Source organism: Triturus cristatus, chromosome 1_2 (genome assembly GCF_964204655.1).
Source record: "Triturus cristatus chromosome 1_2, aTriCri1.1, whole genome shotgun sequence".
NCBI lineage: Eukaryota > Metazoa > Chordata > Amphibia > Caudata > Salamandridae > Triturus > Triturus cristatus.
This window is the reverse complement of record NC_140580.1, coordinates 260,875,877-260,896,781: the sequence shown is the minus strand read 5'-3', so window position 1 is coordinate 260,896,781 and position 20,905 is coordinate 260,875,877. Positions and strand designations below refer to the sequence as shown.

The 20,905-nt window shown below is 47.3% G+C and overlaps 1 protein-coding gene across 4 annotated transcripts in view; it reads right to left on the bottom strand.

Moving 5' to 3' along the window:
* ARL6 (ARF like GTPase 6) overlaps positions 1-20,905 on the bottom strand; it is a 955,202-nt gene that overhangs the window by 438,895 nt on the left and 495,402 nt on the right. For all 4 annotated transcript variants that reach the window (XM_085603578.1, XM_085603577.1, XM_085603576.1 and 1 more), the window contains one exon: positions 4,340-4,408. In XM_085603578.1, coding sequence (XP_085459704.1) covers positions 4,340-4,408 — 69 coding nt within the window. The remainder of the gene's footprint in view (positions 1-4,339; positions 4,409-20,905) is intronic.

Below are 20,905 nucleotides of genomic sequence, written 5' to 3'. Positions count from 1 at the left end.
GGCATCAAGCATGTCCCTGGATTGGGTGATGGCCGCCATGAGGGCCGCATTGTCGGTATCAGACTCCGGCGGCCCCCCGGTGGCACCCGCCGCCGCTCCCAGACCAGTGAATTTATCTATGGGGCCATGCTTGGCGGTCCCACCGCCCTTGTCCCTCGTCATTGCCTTCTCCGGGGGCTCCCAGCAGGACCAAATACGGCAGGGCTCAATGTAACCCCTCTAGGGGTCCGATCCTCCAGGGCTTCTCACAAGCCAAAGTTCCCAAGTATGGTCCGGGCCAGCCCACGGCTGAGTGGCTTTGCGGAGCTCAGCTACCACCTATCGTCCGGACGCCTCAGCCCGGACAGCCCCCACAGCAAAGGACCACGAGGCCAAAGGGTGAGGTTCGCGGCCGCCCGCCGCACGGCCCGGCAGTGCCGCCGATCTCTCCCGTCTGTGTAAGTCACCAATCTCCCGTTGCAGCCTCACGTGAGTCGGGGGCCACCACGGTGATCCCACTCTACTCCTCTGGCAAGGGGTTGCCCCCCCCCCCCCGACTGCCACAGTCCGCGCACCCCCTCTCTCCTCACCCCCCCTACGCGGCCCGGCCTGGCCGCCGTGTCAGCTATTGCAGCCCCGATCAGGTCCCCACTCAATTCCTGAAGGGGGCCGCCGCACCCGGTCCGCAGTATGGCCCAGTCCTCGCAGATATAGTCTCTTAACCACAGGTGGGGGTCGAGTCTCCGCCCGTCACAACCACAAAGGCCCACGACTCCATGGGGGCCGACGACATCTCCACCGGGGGCCACCTCGCTACCTCGCCCCGTATTAGGCCGATGGGGAGAGAGCAGGGGGGGGGGAAAGAGGACCTCCACAGCCTCTCAAGGGTCGTGTCCTCCAATGCCCACCCACCGCCAGCCGACAGTGTCCTCACAGGGTTAGGGGCCTAGTTCCTCCTGCCCCCGCCGCCACCTCCTCCAGACGCCGGCCACTCACTGTCCAGTTCCTGGCTGTAGGATCGCCCCTCCGATATTTCTCCCGGGGCCGGCAGGTTCCCAAACTTCGGCGCTGCCCTCACCTCCTGCTGGCCGGCCGCATACGAGCGTCTCCTCTCGGGGCCCGGCACAACGCAACTCGCACCCCTCAGCGGTCGCCGGGACTCCGCACTCAACTCCCCGGATTTTTGGCACCTCTAGGCCCCGGCCCGCGCGCAACTCCGCCGCCGATCCTGCGCGAGGGTGTCCCAGAACACCCTCTAGTGTCCGCCTGGGGGGGACAGCACCCAAGTAGCCCCTTCAGGACCGATAGATCGTCGGGGGGGCCAGGATAATGTAGGATAGTTGACGGGCTGGACGGAGCTCGCCTAACTGACGTCCGCCATCGCAGCGCGCTAGGCCATGGATACATACTTTTGATACTGTCCTGAAAGGACTAAATGAGTATGAGGAAATTGCCAGACAGGTAGCAACATTAAACAACGGCTGAGGATTTGCCAATGGTGCTGTATCTGACGTATTCCTTACACCAGTTTGTACTTCCATTTTCACTTTATCATGTGTTTATTCAATTTCCGCGTACAGCTTTTTAACCTCACCTTTGTTGTATCTTACACTGTACCCGTTTTTGGCTACCATAGCTGCTTCTTTTCTTATGTATGTATATAACATATTTGTGGCATATCCCAAGTACAGTCCCTAACCTTCACATCAACTATATCATACACTGTATCTGTCATTTGGCGATTATAGCTGTTTGATTGCTGTCATGTTTGTAATAACGTAATCACGTTATATTATTGCGTGGTTGGTGTATATTGTAATCATATATGTTTTGGATCCAACCTGGTTAGTTTTGAATTTATACGCTGGCAATATGGTATAGTATTAACTTTATGTTAATGTCTTTCGGGCATGTATTCATTCTGTGTTCCTACCTATTTATCAGGCATTACGCTGGTTTGTTAACCAGGTATAGAGCGCATTCCGAGAATCCAATTAACTCCAATATTTAGATATAAACATAGTGTCACTCTGTTTTCTAATACACTCCCCCAGACTCTCAAACTCTTAGGCCCGGGACCGAGCGTTTCACGACGATGCGCGGTGCTCTGATTGCGACGTGCATGTTTTCTGACATCCTTTAAACACGGACGCTCTATGCGTCGGCAATTCTCCTGCCGAAATTTGACAGGTGAGGAGCTTGAATCGCCGGGGTGATGGAATCGCATTCCCACGGTATTTCCCCTGGAGGCCACAGTTGTGTCTCGTTTCACCGTCCTGCAGTTGAATCAGTACTGCGGGACAGATGTACGCAATATCTTGTTCACTTTATAGATTCAACAGGGTGGTTGGTTACCCTATTAAAGGAATGTCCAGCGGCTTCGCATAGATGCGCCTTAAACCTAGCATCAGGGCTGTGGCTAGATTGGATTTGGGTGGGTTTTAGATACCCATTGCAGCGGATTTGTAGTTCTGCTATATGCTACACCGCATTAGCATGCGGGTAAGTGGCTTTGAGTGTGCTCTCATTTTCAATCGTTTATCTCACTCGGAATTGGTAATCTAATATGCACCTCCATTTCTTCACAGACCATTTGTCCCAGAGATCTGAGATCAGGCCTGCCAATGATAGGCGCCTGAATTAGGTTAGTAGTTTAGGTACCCCTAGGACGCAAGATTTTTTGATTTCTCTTACTATACTTCTTTTATCCTTCTAGGTTGCATCCCACACTTCCCTTGTCCTGAAGATGTCCCGCTCGTGGAGGTTTAAAATTACCCTCTACGCGATAAGTCGGGTCGAAACGTCGACATTCATCCCCCAATTGCGGGCCTGTACCATATTCTACCACTACTCCCGCCCAACAAACAGATGATATTTCTCAGAAAACCTCGAAAAAAATGTAAAAAAAGATGACCTACGGATGTATTGTGGACAGGCCTTAACTCACTGGTGTATGTTGTACGTGGATTGTAAAACTTATTGCAATAACTACCATCAATTTATCCTCACTTTGTAGTCCTTTTCCGTTTCCCATCTACTGCACAAACAAGCACTACTCTTTCACACCCCTTTCTTTTCAGCAACCTCTTGATTGATATACACTTGGTATTATCTTTACCTTTTCTATTCATTTATGAATAAAATTACGAAGAACCCTAAAGAAAAAAAGTTAGCGTCTTTTCCTTTTCCAGGTGCATATTTGATAATGTTATTTTGTCATCTATTAATTAACATGGGCTGATTCCTTCATGCATGAAATTGTATTTGAATTCTGAACCTCATTGACTTGATGCGCGCTAAATGAGTCTAGGACCATCTGTTATTTATATTAACTTAGTTATTGCAGCATGGATTATTGGAACGATTGGCCCACCTCGATATCTCCTTGAAAAGTGTTTGAAGGCTCCTGATGTATTAAACCTTTTGTTGCTATTTGTGTACCAGGGGCATTCCAGAAGTCGCCCCTGCTGGGAGATGAGAGCACTTATACCACGTGTGCTTTCCTCGCCTCTCAGCACTAATTTTCTATCTCTTTCTCTGCTTGCTTCGGTCTCCTGGTTAAGGATAGGAGGAGAGAGCAGGAAGCTCTCAAGAGGCAATGAACTGCATGGTGAGAGGCGAGATGGAGCATTAGGGGCAACAAGGTAAATGGGCTGTCCTGGTACATTTCGCCTCGAATCTGGAGATAGTTGTGGGTCATGTTTGTTCACTACAAGGCCCTCTTATATCTTGTGAGAACAAGCCTGTTGCCTATAGAAAGTAGAAAGTTCTGATATGAAGCTAATAGAATAGAGGGTGGAAACAGAGAAAAGGTGAGACTGAGGTAAACAGTGCTGCCATCACCATTTTTGATCCTGGTTAAAACTAATTCTCAAGTAAAGAAATTCTGTGGATATTTTCTTGCGAAACTTTAAAGGTTGTTTGCAGCAAAATGGCAATATAGCATTCCCAAGTCTGGTGACTACTTAGACACATGCTTTCTTAACCAAATGGACAAAAATAATGTTTTAGAGTCTACAATGTCTGTATGAATGAGCAGCATGTTTGCTAGTAAAAGTGACAATGTATACAGAAGTAAATAACCAAAAAACGCTTTGATCGCAAGGTCTAATGTGACCAACCCTCTTTTCCAATGCATTCTCAAGAAGTAATGAAAGTGTTGAAAATGTATTTTGCATTTTTTTTTATTTATTAAAGACAATTGGCATGAAAACAATCATTTATACTAGGCTTTAGCCTTTAACTGTCTTGTTTCATGGACCACCATTTTACTGTGAGGCTTATTTATGTAAACTGTACTTGACACGTACATTACAACATCTGCACAAAGAAATTTCAAACATATAACCAAAATGCTTACTTGTAGTAGTGTTCCCAAAGACTTCTGTATCTGCCTTGACCAGACATATCAAACACTGTAAAAGACAAACTGAACAAGAGAAAAGATATCAGATTTGTGTAAAAAGAGGATCTTCGCCCAAATAATAGGTTCAGCTGTAACGAACAAGTTGATCAGTGATATCTATAACTGAACCTAAATGTATTTTAGTACAAATCACATGCATTATACAACTTCTGTGATAAAATGTTACACCTTCTATAAAAAGGCATGCTTAGTGCTCCTTAAAAATATATAAAATTCCTAAACAATTATTTTCCATAGATAAACGGAACGGGGTTGGTGATACTGTGCTAACAAGTATATTTTAGAAAGGTTTGTTCTTCGGAGCAGTACAATAGTTCGAGCAAATCTTGCTGAACATTAAATATATTTTAAATAGGAAGCACATTTTTAGGATTTACTTGACTGTGTCGCAGACTGAAGTGCAATCGGCTTGGGAAAGGAGTGGCAGTATAGCAAAATAGATATAAATTACAGTTCCAGATATTAAAACTCTTGTTCATCAAAATGACACCATTATCAGCTAAATTGCGTATTATAAATGGCTCAAGTATTGGATTTATCACAAATAAAAAAGAAGGCCTCTATTCAAACAGTAGTCTTTAAGGTTCAGCTAAAAAAAACATGTGTTCTGTCTGCCAACATAAAGAAAGAGAACGGTTGCAAGAGATATTTGCTGTGGCTGGTGTTCATCTATGACTTCGAAACAAGAGTGCTGCTTCAATATGTACTCGGGAGCTTCTAATGATACAGTGTAATGACTTCTATATGGAGTCTGCACCCGAGCCCCAATAATTGACTTCGTTTTTAATATCGTTTTCGAAAGAATCCAGCTCATCACACTTTAATATACCGTAAAAATCACCCCAGCCCACTGCACTTCACAGCACGGACACTGACATACTGCCTCTTAGGGACTCTAACCCAAACCACTACACTGCACCCGAAGGAAACAGAGCAGTGCATCATAGGAACACTATTCCACCACACAGCTCTCCATCATAGTGACATCAACCCTGCAAGATGTACTCCAACTTCAATCGACAGATTTGAATCAGAACTTATTTTATCAAGCATTGCAGTGGTGTAGAGAGGGGTGGGATTGTGTGGCATTTTGTGCGGTGGAGTGGAGTTGCATTGTGTGGTATGGAGTGGTACTGAGTGGTTTGCACAAATAGATGTAAATGTGGCTACTATTCGTGAGCATAGAAAAGTGGTATTTGACCCCCAGGAGCGGATATTGGGCTGTGGTATCTTTTTTCAGCAGCATTATCTAGCACCTAAGAAACACATTTTATTTCTTTATATACAGTTTCTTAAATAGTACTACACAGCTCTGTAAGGAGCCAGTGGTCTTTAGGGAATGAGATAATGGAGGGGGAGACTGCTTTGCGAGATGGGTCTCTGTGGTAAAACTGCTGACTCCCCTTCCGAGAGTTATGGTTGTGACCCCGACGCCTCCACGCCACAACACTGTGTGATCCAGGGCTAACTGGCTTACTTTAATTTGCCTCAGTTCCCATATACATTTAGGAGCGCTTATAAAACGCTAGATGCATGCATGAAGAGGTTATAATTAACAACTTAACTTTTACTATATCCAAAAGCCATGTGAAAGGCAGGAAGCCTGCATACTGGGAATATGGCCAGGTATTGCCGAGTCCCCTCACATTGGTTGATTTGTTGACCCAAGACTCCCCTCCAGGCAGGGATCTCGGGATGGCTGCTTCCAACACCCCCACCCCCCCATTTCCCCCCAAGGCACTGATAATAAATCATCCAAACACAGAACTTGGATTAGGGGTCGGATAACCCTGGACGCATTTTATTAAAATTATTAAATTATAATTAAAATTCTTGACAATTTTAATACGCAGCAAACATATTCAATAACATTTCAAATACACATATTTACACATCTTTTATGGCGAAACGTAACATGAGTCTAATACATAGCCATACCTAATGTAAAACTGGAATATGTAAAATTTGTTTTCTGCAAATCCCGGATGAGCCTACGTGCAAGGTCATGACTGTTCCCAACTACTTGCCAGGTCCCCCTTTAACGGAGTGACCTTGCACAGGAGGCCCGTTTGCCCATCAGATTCCTTTCCGCAGGCACCCACTACGCCCTCCAATCCTACCTCCCAGGGACTTATGTTATGTCACCTTGGCGCCCTTGCGCAGGGGCTGGCCCAAGGGGCTTCTGGAAGCGTAATTTCCTACCCCAGCACTCTTCAGCCTACAGGCCGTAAGCGCCCCCTGGAGTGTGATGAGAGACCACTATCCCCCTCCCCCAAGCGTCCCCCTTAAATAATGGGATGCCTAATAAGAGATGCAAAAATGGACCTAGCAATCATGACCTTACCGCAGACCAAGGATACTCAGACATAACATAAGACAAGCATAAATGACGTTGACCTGTAAAATAAACATACACATATGACATTATTTGACACAACCTACAGTAACTGAAAAAGAAGATTACAAAATTCAACCTGGAAAGAAAACCGCTAAACAAACACCTCGACAAATACTTCCTAAACCTCGTTGCCTCAGGGAATGGTGGGTGGAGAAAAAGAATAGAGGCTTCGAAAGCCTTTGGCACGTGGGTACGGCGAGCAGCTGGCTTCAGAAGCAGAGCGGCGAGGAAAAGACCGTGCTGCAGCTCGGCGCTACTTTTAAAGGAGCCTTGTGTAATAAAGATGACTCTCAGCACGCCTTATTTGAAGTACAAAGCTTTATTATAGTTGAGCTTCATTGAAATCAGACATATCGGTAAACCAGGGTCTAACCGTCTCCTCTAGAATCTGGCACACACACGGTGTTCCAGATTCTAGATTCAGCAAGACACCACACATTTCCCTCCTTTAGAAATACAAAAACAAAATTAAAACAAAAACATTTTTAAATACATGCACATTACTACATAACCTTTATGCAAACAATTTGATCATCATTTACATTGCACCAAAATTAACATAAATCAATTATCACATCCAAATCAAAATAAGTATCACTTACTTACATAATAATCTTTATACCTAACAGGCATTTGTCGTGATCTGTGCACATGGCCCTTAACCAAACTACTGACTTTTGGAGAAACAAACTTTCTCCAATTAGTTTTGTTGTTAGACATTTTGGGTAACAATATATCAGCTGAGCGAGATGCCTCTTTATCAGGCCACAAAAATAGTGGTACTTTAACCACCTTGGATAAACTCCAAACATTTCCATCAGATAATTCAACCACCTGACGACCAACCCGAACTACTCTTAATGGATGAGAATAACGCGATTCACCAGCTTTAACCAATCTCCCTTTCTTCACACGAACCCAGTCATTGACTCTAACTGGAGAAATAACATCTTTATCCAAACCACTTTTATCCAACCCATCCCTGTCATCCTTGCAGGTACCTATATCTCTCATCCACCCTTGGCTCAAGTTAGATATACACTTCCTCCCCCTCATCTTCTCAAAAGGAGAAAGATCACCAGTGCTCCTAGGAGTATTCCTGTAACTCCACAAGATTTCACTAATAGCCTGACTACAATTTTTCCCATTAGAAATTGCCAATTGTAACCCTTCCTTAAAAACTTTAATCCACCTCTCAACAATCCCATTACTCTGAGGATAATATACAGAAGCACGTTTGTGACTAATCCCATGTCTTTCTAGGAAACTTTTCATTTCAATAGAAATCAACTGTACCCCATTATCCGTCACAAGGGATTCAGGAAAACTCTCCCTCTCAAATACCTCATTCAAAAATTTGATAACCACACTAGAAGTCACATGAGGCACAATTTTAATTTCTGGCCATTGAGATAATTGATCAATGAGTACAATTGCATACACCAGATTCTGACCAAGACAAATAGGACCAGCAATATCCAAAGAAACACATTGCCAAACTCTAGATGGCCTGGACACTGGTAGATGATCATATGTAAAACCTTTTTGTGATTTATCACTTACACCACATTCTATACAATCCCTGACCTTGCGGTCAATAGCTTTGTCCATGGCTGGCCACCAGAATTCACTCCTAATTCTGCGTTTCATGCTGGTCATGCCTGGATGACCTTCATGAGCCATATCTAAAATTGTTTGTTGTAACTCAACCGGGACCACCAGCTGTAGACCCCTCATTAAAATATCCTCCTTTAGAGACAACTCATGAGAAACTTGCCAAAATGGACGCACCAATTCCGACACCTCAGCCTTCTTTGGCCACACAGATTTGACATACTTAATAACTTCCCCAAGTATGACATCCTTGTCACATGCACATTTCCATTCCTTTTCTTGAATACAACCATTAGACACCTCACAAATGGAAATCACCTTCTCAAGATCACTATCTTCTTCTACAACATTGTCGTCCACAACTGGCAACCTTGACAGACAATCTGCCAAAATATCTCACACCTGGAATATATTCAACATGAAAATGAAAATCTTGTAATTTGTATTGCCATCTGGCGATCCTTGAAGTGGCTCTACCACAACCTTTTGTTGTAAAAAGATCTACCAACGGACGATGATCAGATCTGACCTTAAATACAGTACCATAGACATACTTCCGAAAATATTCTATCCCCCACCAACAGGCAAGAGTTTCTTTTTCCAGTGTTGAATACTTGCATTCCGCACCCTTCAATGGTCTTGATGCAAAGCCAATGTTGACTAAATGACCATCCTGATTCTGCATCAATACTGCACCCAACCCAACATAATTATTGAATCATAAGCAGTGTTGAACGTGGCTAAGTTTCTCATATGCACAGTTTTGTCAGCAAACAAAGGTATAAATTTCGCATAGTATTCAGCTAACCCTAAAAAGGATCTTAACTGATCTTTGTTTTGTGGATCAGGAGCTTGCTCAATGGCCCTGATTAAATTTTGCTTGGGTGACACCCCATATTTGTCAATTAAATGCCCTAAATAATCAACTGACTTTACACCAAATTTACACTTATCTTTAGTCAAAGTTAACCCATTATCTTGGAGAATGCACAAAACTTGATGTAGGATATTCGTATGTTCAGTGGGATTGGCAGCAAAAATTCAAATATCATCTTGGAAATACAGCACATTATCAATATCTTTGAATAACTTGTGCATCAATCTTTGAAATACAGAGGATGCAGAAATTAGTCCGAAAGGCATTCTCTTGTACCTAAACGCACCTTCGGATGTAATGAAGGAAGTAAGATGTCTACTTTCCTCGTGCAGAGCTATCTGATGGTAAGCATTAGACACATCAAGGGTAGAGAATATCGCTGCACCCTTCAATTTGGTGAACATCTCACCTATATTTGGTAGCGGATGTCTATCAACCCACACACTGTCATTTAGATCCCTCAAGTCCACACATAATCTGACTTTCCCGTTAGGTTTGTGCACGACTACAACCGGACTTAACCACAAAGATGATTCTATTTCCTCTATGATATCCAAGTCACAGAGCCTTTTAAGCTCCACCTTAACCGCCTCTCTCAAATGTAGTGGAACATTCCTAACTTTATGAACCTTTGGTATAGCATCATGTTTTAACATTATTTTGTGCACAAATTTTTTAAAAGACCCAACTTTGTTGTTGAAAATACACTAGGAAATCTTTTCTCCCACTCAGACGCAGGATCAATGTCTATCTGACCAATCAAATCCGAATAACCTCGAACCTGATCCGGATGATTAGGGTCTAAAGTGATCATCAGATCTCTTTGTTGAGGCCACCCCAAAAGACACGAACCTTCTTTGGCAACATAAATTTTTGAAGTAATGGTTTTACCTTTGAACGTAAGAGTGGATGTAAAATAACCAATTACATCAATGGGTTTCCTACCATAACCAACCAATTTGATATCCGGAGGTGATAAACGCACATCCGGAAATTCTTTAAGCCATTCATCCCCTATGAGTGTGTGTCTGGCACCAGAGTCAGCCATTACCGTCACATTTTTGTCACCAATGGTCACAGTGCATAATGGAGCATCTTTCAAATTGCTATTAATTTCATAAACCGCTAACATAAATTCATCCTCATTTATGACATCATCAACTTCTTTTATATGCTCATCCTTTTGCATCTTTTGTTCAATACTTTTATTTCTTATCTTAGTTTTGTTTCTGCACATCCTAGTGTAATGAACTTTTAATCTACAATATCTGCACACTTGGCCAATAGCAGGACACCTTTTGTCGTTAGCCAAGTGACCTGGAATACCACATTTAAAACAAATATATTCTTTTTTTTCTTGCATAACTTGAGTTTTAAATTTATCTTTGCTAGCCATAGATTCTGCAGCTTTCGAAACCTTGACCGCATTGATTTGTGATGCTTTTTGCTCAGCAAGCTCTTTTAAACCCAACTCCATATCTTCGAAACGATGAGCTATATTCATAGCCTTATCCAAAGTCAAATCTTCAGCAGCAAGTAATTTTTCTTGAAGTTTCACATTGGCAACTTTATGCACCATTTGATCACGAAGCATTTGATCATGAAATGAAGAATAATTACATTTGGATGCCAGAATTCTTAAATCATTTACAAATGTGTCTATGGATTCATTTACTAGTTGACCTTTGCTGAGAAATTTGTGACGCGACACCACTTCGTTGACTTTCTTTATGTAACGTTTATCCAATTTCGTAATAGCTTCTTCATATACATCAACATCTTCTTCTGATGATGAAATGCGATTAGAACACGGTGGAAGATGGCTTAAAACATATCTTCCAGAAGATATCCCTTTTTAACAACTTAAATTCATTTTTACAATGGTCATCCCATCCTCGTCGCCAATGTAATAAAGATGACTCTCAGCACGCCTTATTTGAAGTACGAAGCTTTATTATAGTTGAGCTTCATAGAAATCAGACATAATCAGTAAACCTGGGTCTAACCGTCTCCTCTAGAATCTGGCACACACACGGTGTGCCAGATTCTAGATTCAGCAAGACACCACATCTTGCCCCCAAATTCTGGATCAAACAGGTCCCAGCAAGATCTGGGACCCGTTTTCCTCACGTTGCCCCGGAAGCGCTTGTTCCGCTTCCGGGGCATGGCGGACTGTCCTATCGCTGCGTCTGGGAGGCAGGCGCCAGGTGCGTCACTGCCACGCTGGCCCCGCCCCCGGCAGGAGAAGCGACCCGGGGACTGGCACAACCGCCATATTGGCGGCGTGACTGAGTTCCCGGTGGCGCCTTTGTAGACGTGCTGCTCACTTTTAGGTCCAGTTAAAATGGGCTATGTTGAGCAGTCATCCAGCGAGGGACGGATGAGAGCAGAAATGGGGCATTGAACAAAAAGCAGCAGTAATGCAAGGCATGCCTTTCGCCACTGTGAATTCACAAAGCCCATTCCTGGCAGGCCTGGGGGGAGTAGATGAATGCTTCAAGCCGCTTTAAATAGTTTTCTGACTGAGGCTAATGTGGGAAGTCGGGCTGCTGTAACCTGTGGGTTCAAGGCAGCAAAGATGATAGTGTCTAGAACAGAATCTTTTAAATATATTCATTCACAACAAAGAATGGTCTGTCGTCTGTCTTACAGAATTTCCTTTATTGAAGTACCCTTTATTTTATTTTTGCTTTTAAACTATTGCAAATTACCACTTATTGCCTACTTTGTGTGGGGACATTCTTCAAGGTGCGGAATCGCGTTGATGCTACTTAAAAACAAGCATCAGAAATGCAATAGGTCTCGCATTTTTTTTTGTTACAGATATTGGTGTTGTAAATGGCAATGTCTTTTACCCTTGTGTTATAGAGTGGATGTATGTGGTTTGAGTAGAATTATGTGTGTTGGATTGGAATTGTTAGTTGTGTAATTGTGCCGTGTGGAATTGTGTGGTGTGTAGTGGAATTGTGTGGTGTGCAGTGGAATTATGTGTATAGTAATTATGTGATGTATAGAGCAGTGGTGTAGAGTAAAGTTGAGTAGTATATAGTGGCATAGAGTGGTACTGCATATATTGCAGTGTAATAGGGGTGCTAGGCATAGTTGTATCATAAGCCATGACGATTAGTTTACCTTAAAGTCCTAAGTTTGAATAGGTTTATGTATTATTTGCCTGATAATTGTTCTGTAATAAAATTATGCTCCCCTTCATTCATTTATTTATTAGGTATACCCCCCACCCCATCAGTCAAACATTAAGATTTGCTTCTCCTTCTATTGGAAACTGTTCATTTTTTCCGAAAAGTAAGTGAGAGTGAGAGAGTGAGAGAGTGAGAGTGAGAGTGTGAGTGTGTGTGCGCGCATGCGCTGAAGATACCATTTATTTATGTCGTTTTATGCTCTGTTACTATGTTACACCCTCATGTCACATCTGTGAAATAAATAGAACAAGCATTTGCAATGCAATAATTTACGCTACTGGCATTGTAAATTTGTAAATAACAATGCCTTTTATTTGTTTTGATAATTAACACATAAATAAAAGGCATTGTCATTTACAATGCCAATAGCGCAAACTCTTGTAATGCGGGACCAATTTCGTTTCAAAGAAAGCGGCTCTCATTGTCCCGGGCTACTTGGAAAGTGAAAGCACGCATGGTGCGCTGAATGTTGCAGGAACGCATGTCGTGCCTGCAGTAGGAAAAGGGCCAGTCCTCATGGGAGGTTACAAATGAAGACAAGGCAGTACTAAGAAGGGACTAACAAGCCTATTAACAATCAGAAGCAAGCATTTACAAAGGGCAATGCACAAGCCAATGAAAAATATGGGCGGAGAGTGGACAGAGCTTCAAATCCATACTCGAATACATCATGCCTCGCAGAGCAGCGCATGCGCTGCATATGCCCGACCTAAAAATGAGTAATACTCCACAGGCAGACCTTCCTAGGCTTGCATTTCAATTCACACAATGCCAATGTTGCTTATCTGTTGGTGCATGGAGAAGACCAATGTATATTATATGAAATACATTTATGTTAATTATTTTACCCATTTCATTGCATACATTTTTTTCATCTAAGTATAAGCATCTTCTCATTATGCAGATTAGAAGATGCCTTAGGCATGTGGGCCGCTTCTTCAGTTAGAGGACAACACAACAGGTTTTGCATCAAGAGAAGGCATTCTCTTGTGTAAGGGGAGTGGAAATGTTTACCTGCAGTTCACTGACAGCAGGTGGAAGCAACAGTTATAGAGAGGATTAAGTAGGGAGATTGATTAATATACAGTTATAGAGGTAACACTAGAGATACCACAAGAGAGGGCAGGCTTACAATGGAACAGGAACGCCTTGGCTGAGGAGGGACAGGTAGGCTTAACTAAGAACTAGAAATTGAGAAAGTGCATGAATGGCAAACGCTGGGTAAAGCTAATAAGGGGAGGATAATTTTTGTAATGGGTGTAAGAAATTTGAGATGAAACTATGTAGTGGTTTATTCTGAAAGACGCAATAGGTTGTGCTGTAATTAGGCAGCGTGTGCAAAAATGTTAACTTTAACCTGACTTGGTAATAAAGCAGGTTTTTGTGGAAAAATAAGCATTTTTCTTTTACACGGAGTCCACAAGTGGGATTTAAGGCTGCTTCAGGGTGCTTAGAGACAATATAAAGACAGAGGCATACAAACAACAATAGCGCTGTATTGAACGTACAGACCAGTGAGGAGCACTGGAAGTTGTGTGTGCCCTTTCAAGCAGCATCGCAAATTCATTTCTTGATTTATGTAGAGACCAAGCGCTTTGTGGCAGCAACCAGGGTCGGATTGGCAAGGCAGGAAATCGGCCGATGCCTGAGTGGCCTGTGGCAGAGGCCAGCTTGTGGGCCGATTTTTTGAGTCTGTGGATCAAGCAACTCCATATACCTGTGCTGATTTTCCCCATAGAGCTGCAGCTTCAGGTGAGAGGTAGTCTGAGGGGACCACATATTAGGCCCATTAATTGTTATTTGCTGAATGACAATAGGGCGGCCTGAGGACGCACATCATGTGGTGCCCCTCCTTCCATCCCGGGCCTCAGAAGGTGTCAGTGAGCCTTTGTGGGTGGTGCGTCTTTTGAGCAGTGCAATTAACAAGTCGTCGGTGTGGGGAGGAGGCTTTTGTCCCCCACAGCATCTCACAACGACCAGCCAGACAGACAAGACTCAGGTGCCTGCTGCCAGTTTTCTTGGATTGAGGTTAGGAGTTTCAATCAAATACTGCGTTTCAAATACTTTTGCAATAAAAACAAGCATTGAAAATGCAATAGGTCTCGCCTTTGATTAAGTTAAAGCCATTTGCTTTGCTAATGGTACTGTATAGCAGAGCAAATGGCTAACTTAATAAAAGGCGAGACCTATTGCATTTTTAATGCTTGTTATCTCTTCTCACTGACACAGCACATGTTCACAGGCACAATATTCCCCTTTAAAGCAGCCCCATGGCCATCCCTACACACCCACTACAGCTGGAGAAATACACGCACACTTAAAGAATATTTACAATGAAACAATTGGCAACCGTGAGATAAATCTACGAAAAAATCTGAACGCTCAATAACTGTGGTGTAACATAAGTGCAATTATACATAAACGGTCGCTTAATCCAGTGTGGACGTGTACTTTTTTTTTTTTATAATCAACTATATTGCATTTTTGATACAACAATACAGCGATAGCAAATCAAACATATCATCGGGGTGAATTACAATCAAAGCACGCTGTCTGAGACTCAAAGAGCACTGGTGAATTAATTATAGCATTTGCCCATCAGTAAATAGTTCTCCAACAGACTCGGACCTGTCAAACGGGCAGCAAGTTAAACCATTTGCCCCATATTTTGCCAAAAAGTTCAGGACAGCCCTGGGCCTCGAAGAGGGGCTCTTCCTTGGCTCCACACTAGTCCACCCCACGCCTCCACTGCCTCACAGTCGGAGGTTTAGCCTGGGACCATAGCGTTGCTATATCGCGCTTCGCCACTGCCACCGCTGTTCCCAGGAGGCGCCTATCCGCCCGGGACCCATCTAGGCTGTCAAAAACCCCCAGGATCAGACGCAGTGGGTCATGGGGGACCTCCCAACCCAGAGCCCGCGTAAGCTCAAGTTCCACCCCCCGCCAAAACTGCTCAAGAACGGGACACTGCCACACCACATGATAAAAGTCCGCTGGAGCGTGGCTGCAACGCGAGCAGGCCGGGGAAGGACGCATGCGGGCGCTGTACAAGCGTGCGGGGGTGAGATATGCCGCATGGAGGTTGTACAGTTGGACAAGACGTAATTTGGAGGAGGTTGTCAGGGTCTTAGGGGCCATAAGTTTGTCTCTCCAGTCCGCCTCCTCCAGGGGACCCAGCCATCCCTCCCATCGGGCACGGAGTTGGTCAAGGGACGCGCGACCATTGTTCACCAGAGATCGGTATATCCGTGACATCCCGCCTTTGCCAAGGTTCCCCATCATCACCTAGGCCTCCAAGGGGCTGAATTCCGGAAGGACAGTGGGGAAGGGAATGTGCGTGTGGAGGGCTTGTCTGAGCTGCAGATACTTGTAGAATTGGGATGGAAGGAGGGAGTGACGCTGTTGTAGGTCTGTAAAGGGTCTGATATGGTCCCCCACCCAGACGTCCCCTAATAACGAGACCCCGACAAGGTCCCACTGGCGAAAACCTTGGAGCGATGAGACCCCCCCCAACAATGCTCCGCTCCACAAGGGTGTCTGCCTGGTGAGTCTCCAGTCCCACCGTACGTGGCGTAGGGCTGTGCGCCAGGCCACCAGCACCCCCCTAGTGACGGGGGGGAAGATCCTGCTGCACTGGGCTCCAATATAGATACGCTTGAATGTGCGCAAAGTCCATCGACCAGAGTTCCACCCGGTACGCCGGGTCGGACCAGTGGCCCGCGAACCAGTTGTGGATCACAATTAGTCGTGTGGCCAGGTAGTAGAGGTGGAGATTAGTGACCCCCATGCCCCCATTGTAGCGAGGAATACGACAGTGCGCCAGGAACATTCGCGGCCTCCCGCTTCCCCACAGAAACCGAGTGAGGACGCCGTCTATTTCCCGAAACCAACTACCGGGGAGATGGGCGGTGATATTTTGTAAGATGTACAAAAAACTGAGGAAGAACCATCATTTTAAAGAGGTCACTCCGGCCTAGGAGGTTGAGAGGGAGGGATTCCTAAGGTCCGCCTTGGCTCTGGCGACCAAGGGTGTGACGTTCAGAGCCCATTCAAGCTGCGGGAGGAGGGCAATCCACACACCCAAGTACTTAAACGATTGCCTGTGCAGGGGAATAGTCGTTTGCCAGTCAAAGCACGCCCTGGAGGGGTTCAGGGGAACCAACGTGGACTTTGCCGGATTGAGCCTGAGGCCGGAGACCCGTTCAAATGCTGAAAGAGCAGCCAAGCATCGCGGGCCAGAGTTCTCCGGGTCTGCCAAAAACAACAGGACGTCATCGGCGTACAGGGCTATCTTGTCAGTGTGACTAGGATCCCAGGCCCAGCCCCGGATAAGGTGGTCCTGACGAATGAGGGAGGCCAGGGGTTCCATCGCCAAAGCAAATAGAAGCGGCGAGAGTGGGCAGCCCTGGCACGTGCCCCTCTGGATGGGGAACGCCTCAGACAGCACACCGTTAATGAGGACCCGTGCCCGAGGAGTAGAGTACACGGATAAGACGCCGGAAGGGGGAGCCGAAACCCATCCTTTCCAACACCTCCTCGAGATAACGCCAATCCACTGTGTCGAATGCTTTTTCGAAGTCTATAAAAAGCAACGCCAGGTACGGGGTCAGGTGATGGCGGAGGGCGAGGTGGAGGCGGCGTATGCAATGCCGGGTACCCCGGGCTGGCATAAAACCGCACTGATCTGGGTGAACCAGGTCGTGCAGGTGAGGACGGAGCCGTTGGGCCAGCACAGTGGCAAAGAGTTTGACTTCCGTGTTAATGAGGGAAATAGGGCGGTAATCTGCGCAGTCAAGGGAAGGCGGCTGTGTCTTTGGGTTGACTACAATAGTGGCCACGTCCGTCTCTGGCGGGAAGGATCCCTCCTCCACTACGTGCTTAAATAGGGCCGTTAAGTGGGGGACCAGTGTGTCGCGGAAGGCCGCATAATATTATTGGGGATAGCCGTCGGGCCCGGGCGTCTTGCCGGGGCGCAACAGCAAGATGGCCCCATGTATCTCTTCCAGAGTGAAGGGGAGGTCAAGAGCCTCTGAAGCCGCCTGGGAGAGGCAGGGAAGGTGGGTTCCGGCCTGGGCCAGCAACTCCGCCAAGGAGGACCGTCCGTAGAGGTTGGGCCGCATACAGAGTTGCATAAAACCTGGCGAAGGTTTGAGCGATGGCCTGAGCGGTGACATGGTGAGCCCCGGTCTTGACCCGGATCTCCGGAATAATACGGTTGGCTCTGGGGTAGGACACTAAATTGTACAGCAGTTTGCCATTCTTATCGCCCCAGCCATACACACGCGCCACCGAGGAGCGCCATAACATTTTAGGACTCTAGCGAGATCTGGTATATCTCCTCGCAGAGCAGCCTGAGCTGCCGAGCGGAGTCCTCACTGTCACGGACAGCCTGGGCTTCCTCCAGCTGCACCGCATGGGTCTCCAGCAGCGCCAGCTGGGCAGACTGCTTCACACGCTTCGCGTGGACCAGGCCTCTAGCCACACCCCGTAGTACAGCCTTGCCAGCCTCCCACAATGTTCCCGGTGAGGAGACAGAACCCGTGTTGGTAGAGAAGTAGAGCTCCATTTCCCGCCCAAGGGACGCGGCAAAGTCGGCGTCTTGCAGGAACCAAGCGTTCATCCGCCATACCGTACGGGTGCCGTGATAGGAGGTCCCCAGCCGGAGAGAGACAGGGGAGTGATCGGAGATACCCCTAGGCAGTACATGGACCCCGGATAATAGTTGACAGTCTTTGGCAGGCAGTAGGAACAGGTCAATACGGGCGTGGTGGGCTGCCGAAGTATGCGTGTATTGCTCCTTACGAGGGTTCCACACTCTCCAAGCATCACAGAGACCCAGGGCAGAGGACCAATCAGATAAGCGCTTTGCAGAGGCTAGGTGGGAGGCCGACGGAGTGCCTGTTGTGTCGCGCGCAGGTTGTAGGACAGCGTTAAAGTCACCCCCAACTACCGTCGGGCCCGGTTGGAAGGAAGAGATTATCGATGTGAGGTGGCGAAGGTCAGAGGCCATAGTGGCAGGGGGAATGTATGTACACAAGAGGTTAAGTGGTTGCCCCTCAATTGTACCCGTCAGGGCCACATAGCAACCTTGGGTGTCCCGTCTCGATGCGAGCCAGGGTTAAGTGAAGTCCCTGCCGCAGTAGTATGGCAACCCCCTCGGGAACCCCGTGCAAAACCAGAGTGCCAGACCCTGTCAAACCCGTATCAAGCGAGGAAGGTGCAGTGTGAGCCCAGGAGGTGTGTTTGTTGCAGAAACAGGATGTCAGATGCATGGCGGTGGGCGCTACGAAGGACGGCAGTACGCTTAATAAGGTCAAGTAGGCCGTTAACATTCCAGGAGAGGGGGGGGAGGAGCCTAGCGCGCAACCAAGATGGCCGCGTAGGTGCGAGGCTCCCGAGGACCACCGCAACCTCCTACGATTATCCTGAAATTATCCTGCCCTGGATGAGGGGACTAGGTTGGTGAACCTGAGCTGAGTTGGCACCCGTTTCCCGCTTCCGAATCGGACCTCGGACACCGGAGTGAGCACCGATTGAGGTTCGCGCCCTTCCCCTCGCCGGACCCCGGATTTGCGCTGTGGGGTGATCCAGTGACAAAGTGAACAACAGCGGCAGGCAGGGCCTGGCGACTCGCGTACCCCGCACTTTCGCTTTCGCTTTCACACCCCCTTGCCGTCTCTGCGAGGTTGGGTCGCGGAGCCCTTGGTGTTGGTGTGGCCTTGCTGGGAGACCCTGCCTGCCTGCAGGCTGTGATCCACCCCGCTGCTCTGAGGTGGCCCCCCCCGGAGCTCGTGGCCCTGCTTTCCTGCCCTACACGACGTGGCTGGTGCGACTGGGAGACTGGTGGCCATGGCCACGAAACAAGATGGAGACCGGGCAAAGACCAAATCGACCCGGCGTGGCGCCGTCCATCAGGCCAACAGTATGGACCGCTATACCCTCCAGAAGGGATCTCCCGATGGACCGCGCAAGTCCCCTGAGAGCCCTCCTGATGCCCCAGACCTGCCCGCAGATCTGACTCTGCGAGATGTCATGGGCGCCATTGCCGAGATGAAGGCCTCGGTGGGCCAGCGGTTCGATACACTGGCGCAGAAGATCGACTCGGTCCTCGTGGATGTTGGCCTGGTGAGGGCCGATCTTTCCAAAACCAACGACCGAGTAGATTCTTTGGCCCACACCGCATCGGGCCTAACGACAGATGTGGCGGCCTTACAAACAGAGGTGCGCCGGCTTAGTCAGGCGAGTGCGCTTATGGATCGATGCCTGGAGGACTCCGAGAGTCGGGCACGGAGGAACAACATCCGTATCATCGGGGTGCCCGAGGGACGCGAGGAGGCGGCGGCGGCGGATCTCTTTGTGGAGGACCTGATTGCTACCCATCTCCAGCCACGGGGGCTGAGTAAACTCTTCGCTGTGGAGAGGGCCCACAGGGTTCCCGGGGGAAGGCCGAAGGTCGGAGCCCCTCCGAGACCTCTCATTGCCCGCATTTTCAATTTTCGGGACAGAGACACTATCCTGCAAACCTCCAGACTGCATGGACCGGTCAAGTTTGACAATATGGAGGTAAATTTTTACCCTGATTTCACCCCAGCGGTCCAGAAGCAGAGACTGAGCTTCCTAGGCGTCAAACGCCGTCTTCGGGACCTAAACCTCAAATACGCCATGCTCTTCCCAGCCAAGCTGCGAGTGGAGGTGGATGGTCGCACGCACTTCTTTGATCGTCCCGAAGCGGCCGGGGACTGGCTGGATACTCTGTCTGGGGATCGTGATCGGGGGTGGCGGGGGGGGGGGGGGGGTGGCGGGGGGAGACGGCACGCTGGATCGGGACTGAGGGTTTAATATTGGGCCTCACTCTGGACGAAAATGATGCCACTTTCGATTCTGCGTCAGTCTTTGTAAGTTCCCCTCCTATGGAGGTTGTGTTGGGTCTATTGGGGGTTCTCCCTCCTCCTCTAGGGGGTCTAGTTAGTTTAACTATATATGGGGCGACAGGCACACTGCACGTTGGGGGGGCTGTTCGGGCTCATGCAGGGGTGCAGGGAGGGGGGAGTTCTGTTGGGGTGGGTGGGTAGGGATGGGGTGTTGTTCGTTTTTATCACAAGGCAAACGTATTTTTGTTTTAGTTCTAAAGTGCTCTCCGGGGGACGAATGATGGCTTCTGTATATGATGGGGGTAGGGAATTAACTTTGTTGTCTTGGAATGTGAATGGACTGGGGGACAGGATCCAACGAGGTGTGGTCCTGCAGTTTTTGAAGCGAATCTCGCCCGATGTAGTCTTTCTGCAGGAGACACACCTCATTGGCAACTCCTTCTGCGCCATGAATCGGCGTGGCTATCGCCTAGTGGCTCACTCGGGCTTCACGTCTGGCTCAAGGGGTGTGGGCATCATGGTGAAGAACTCGCTCCCGTT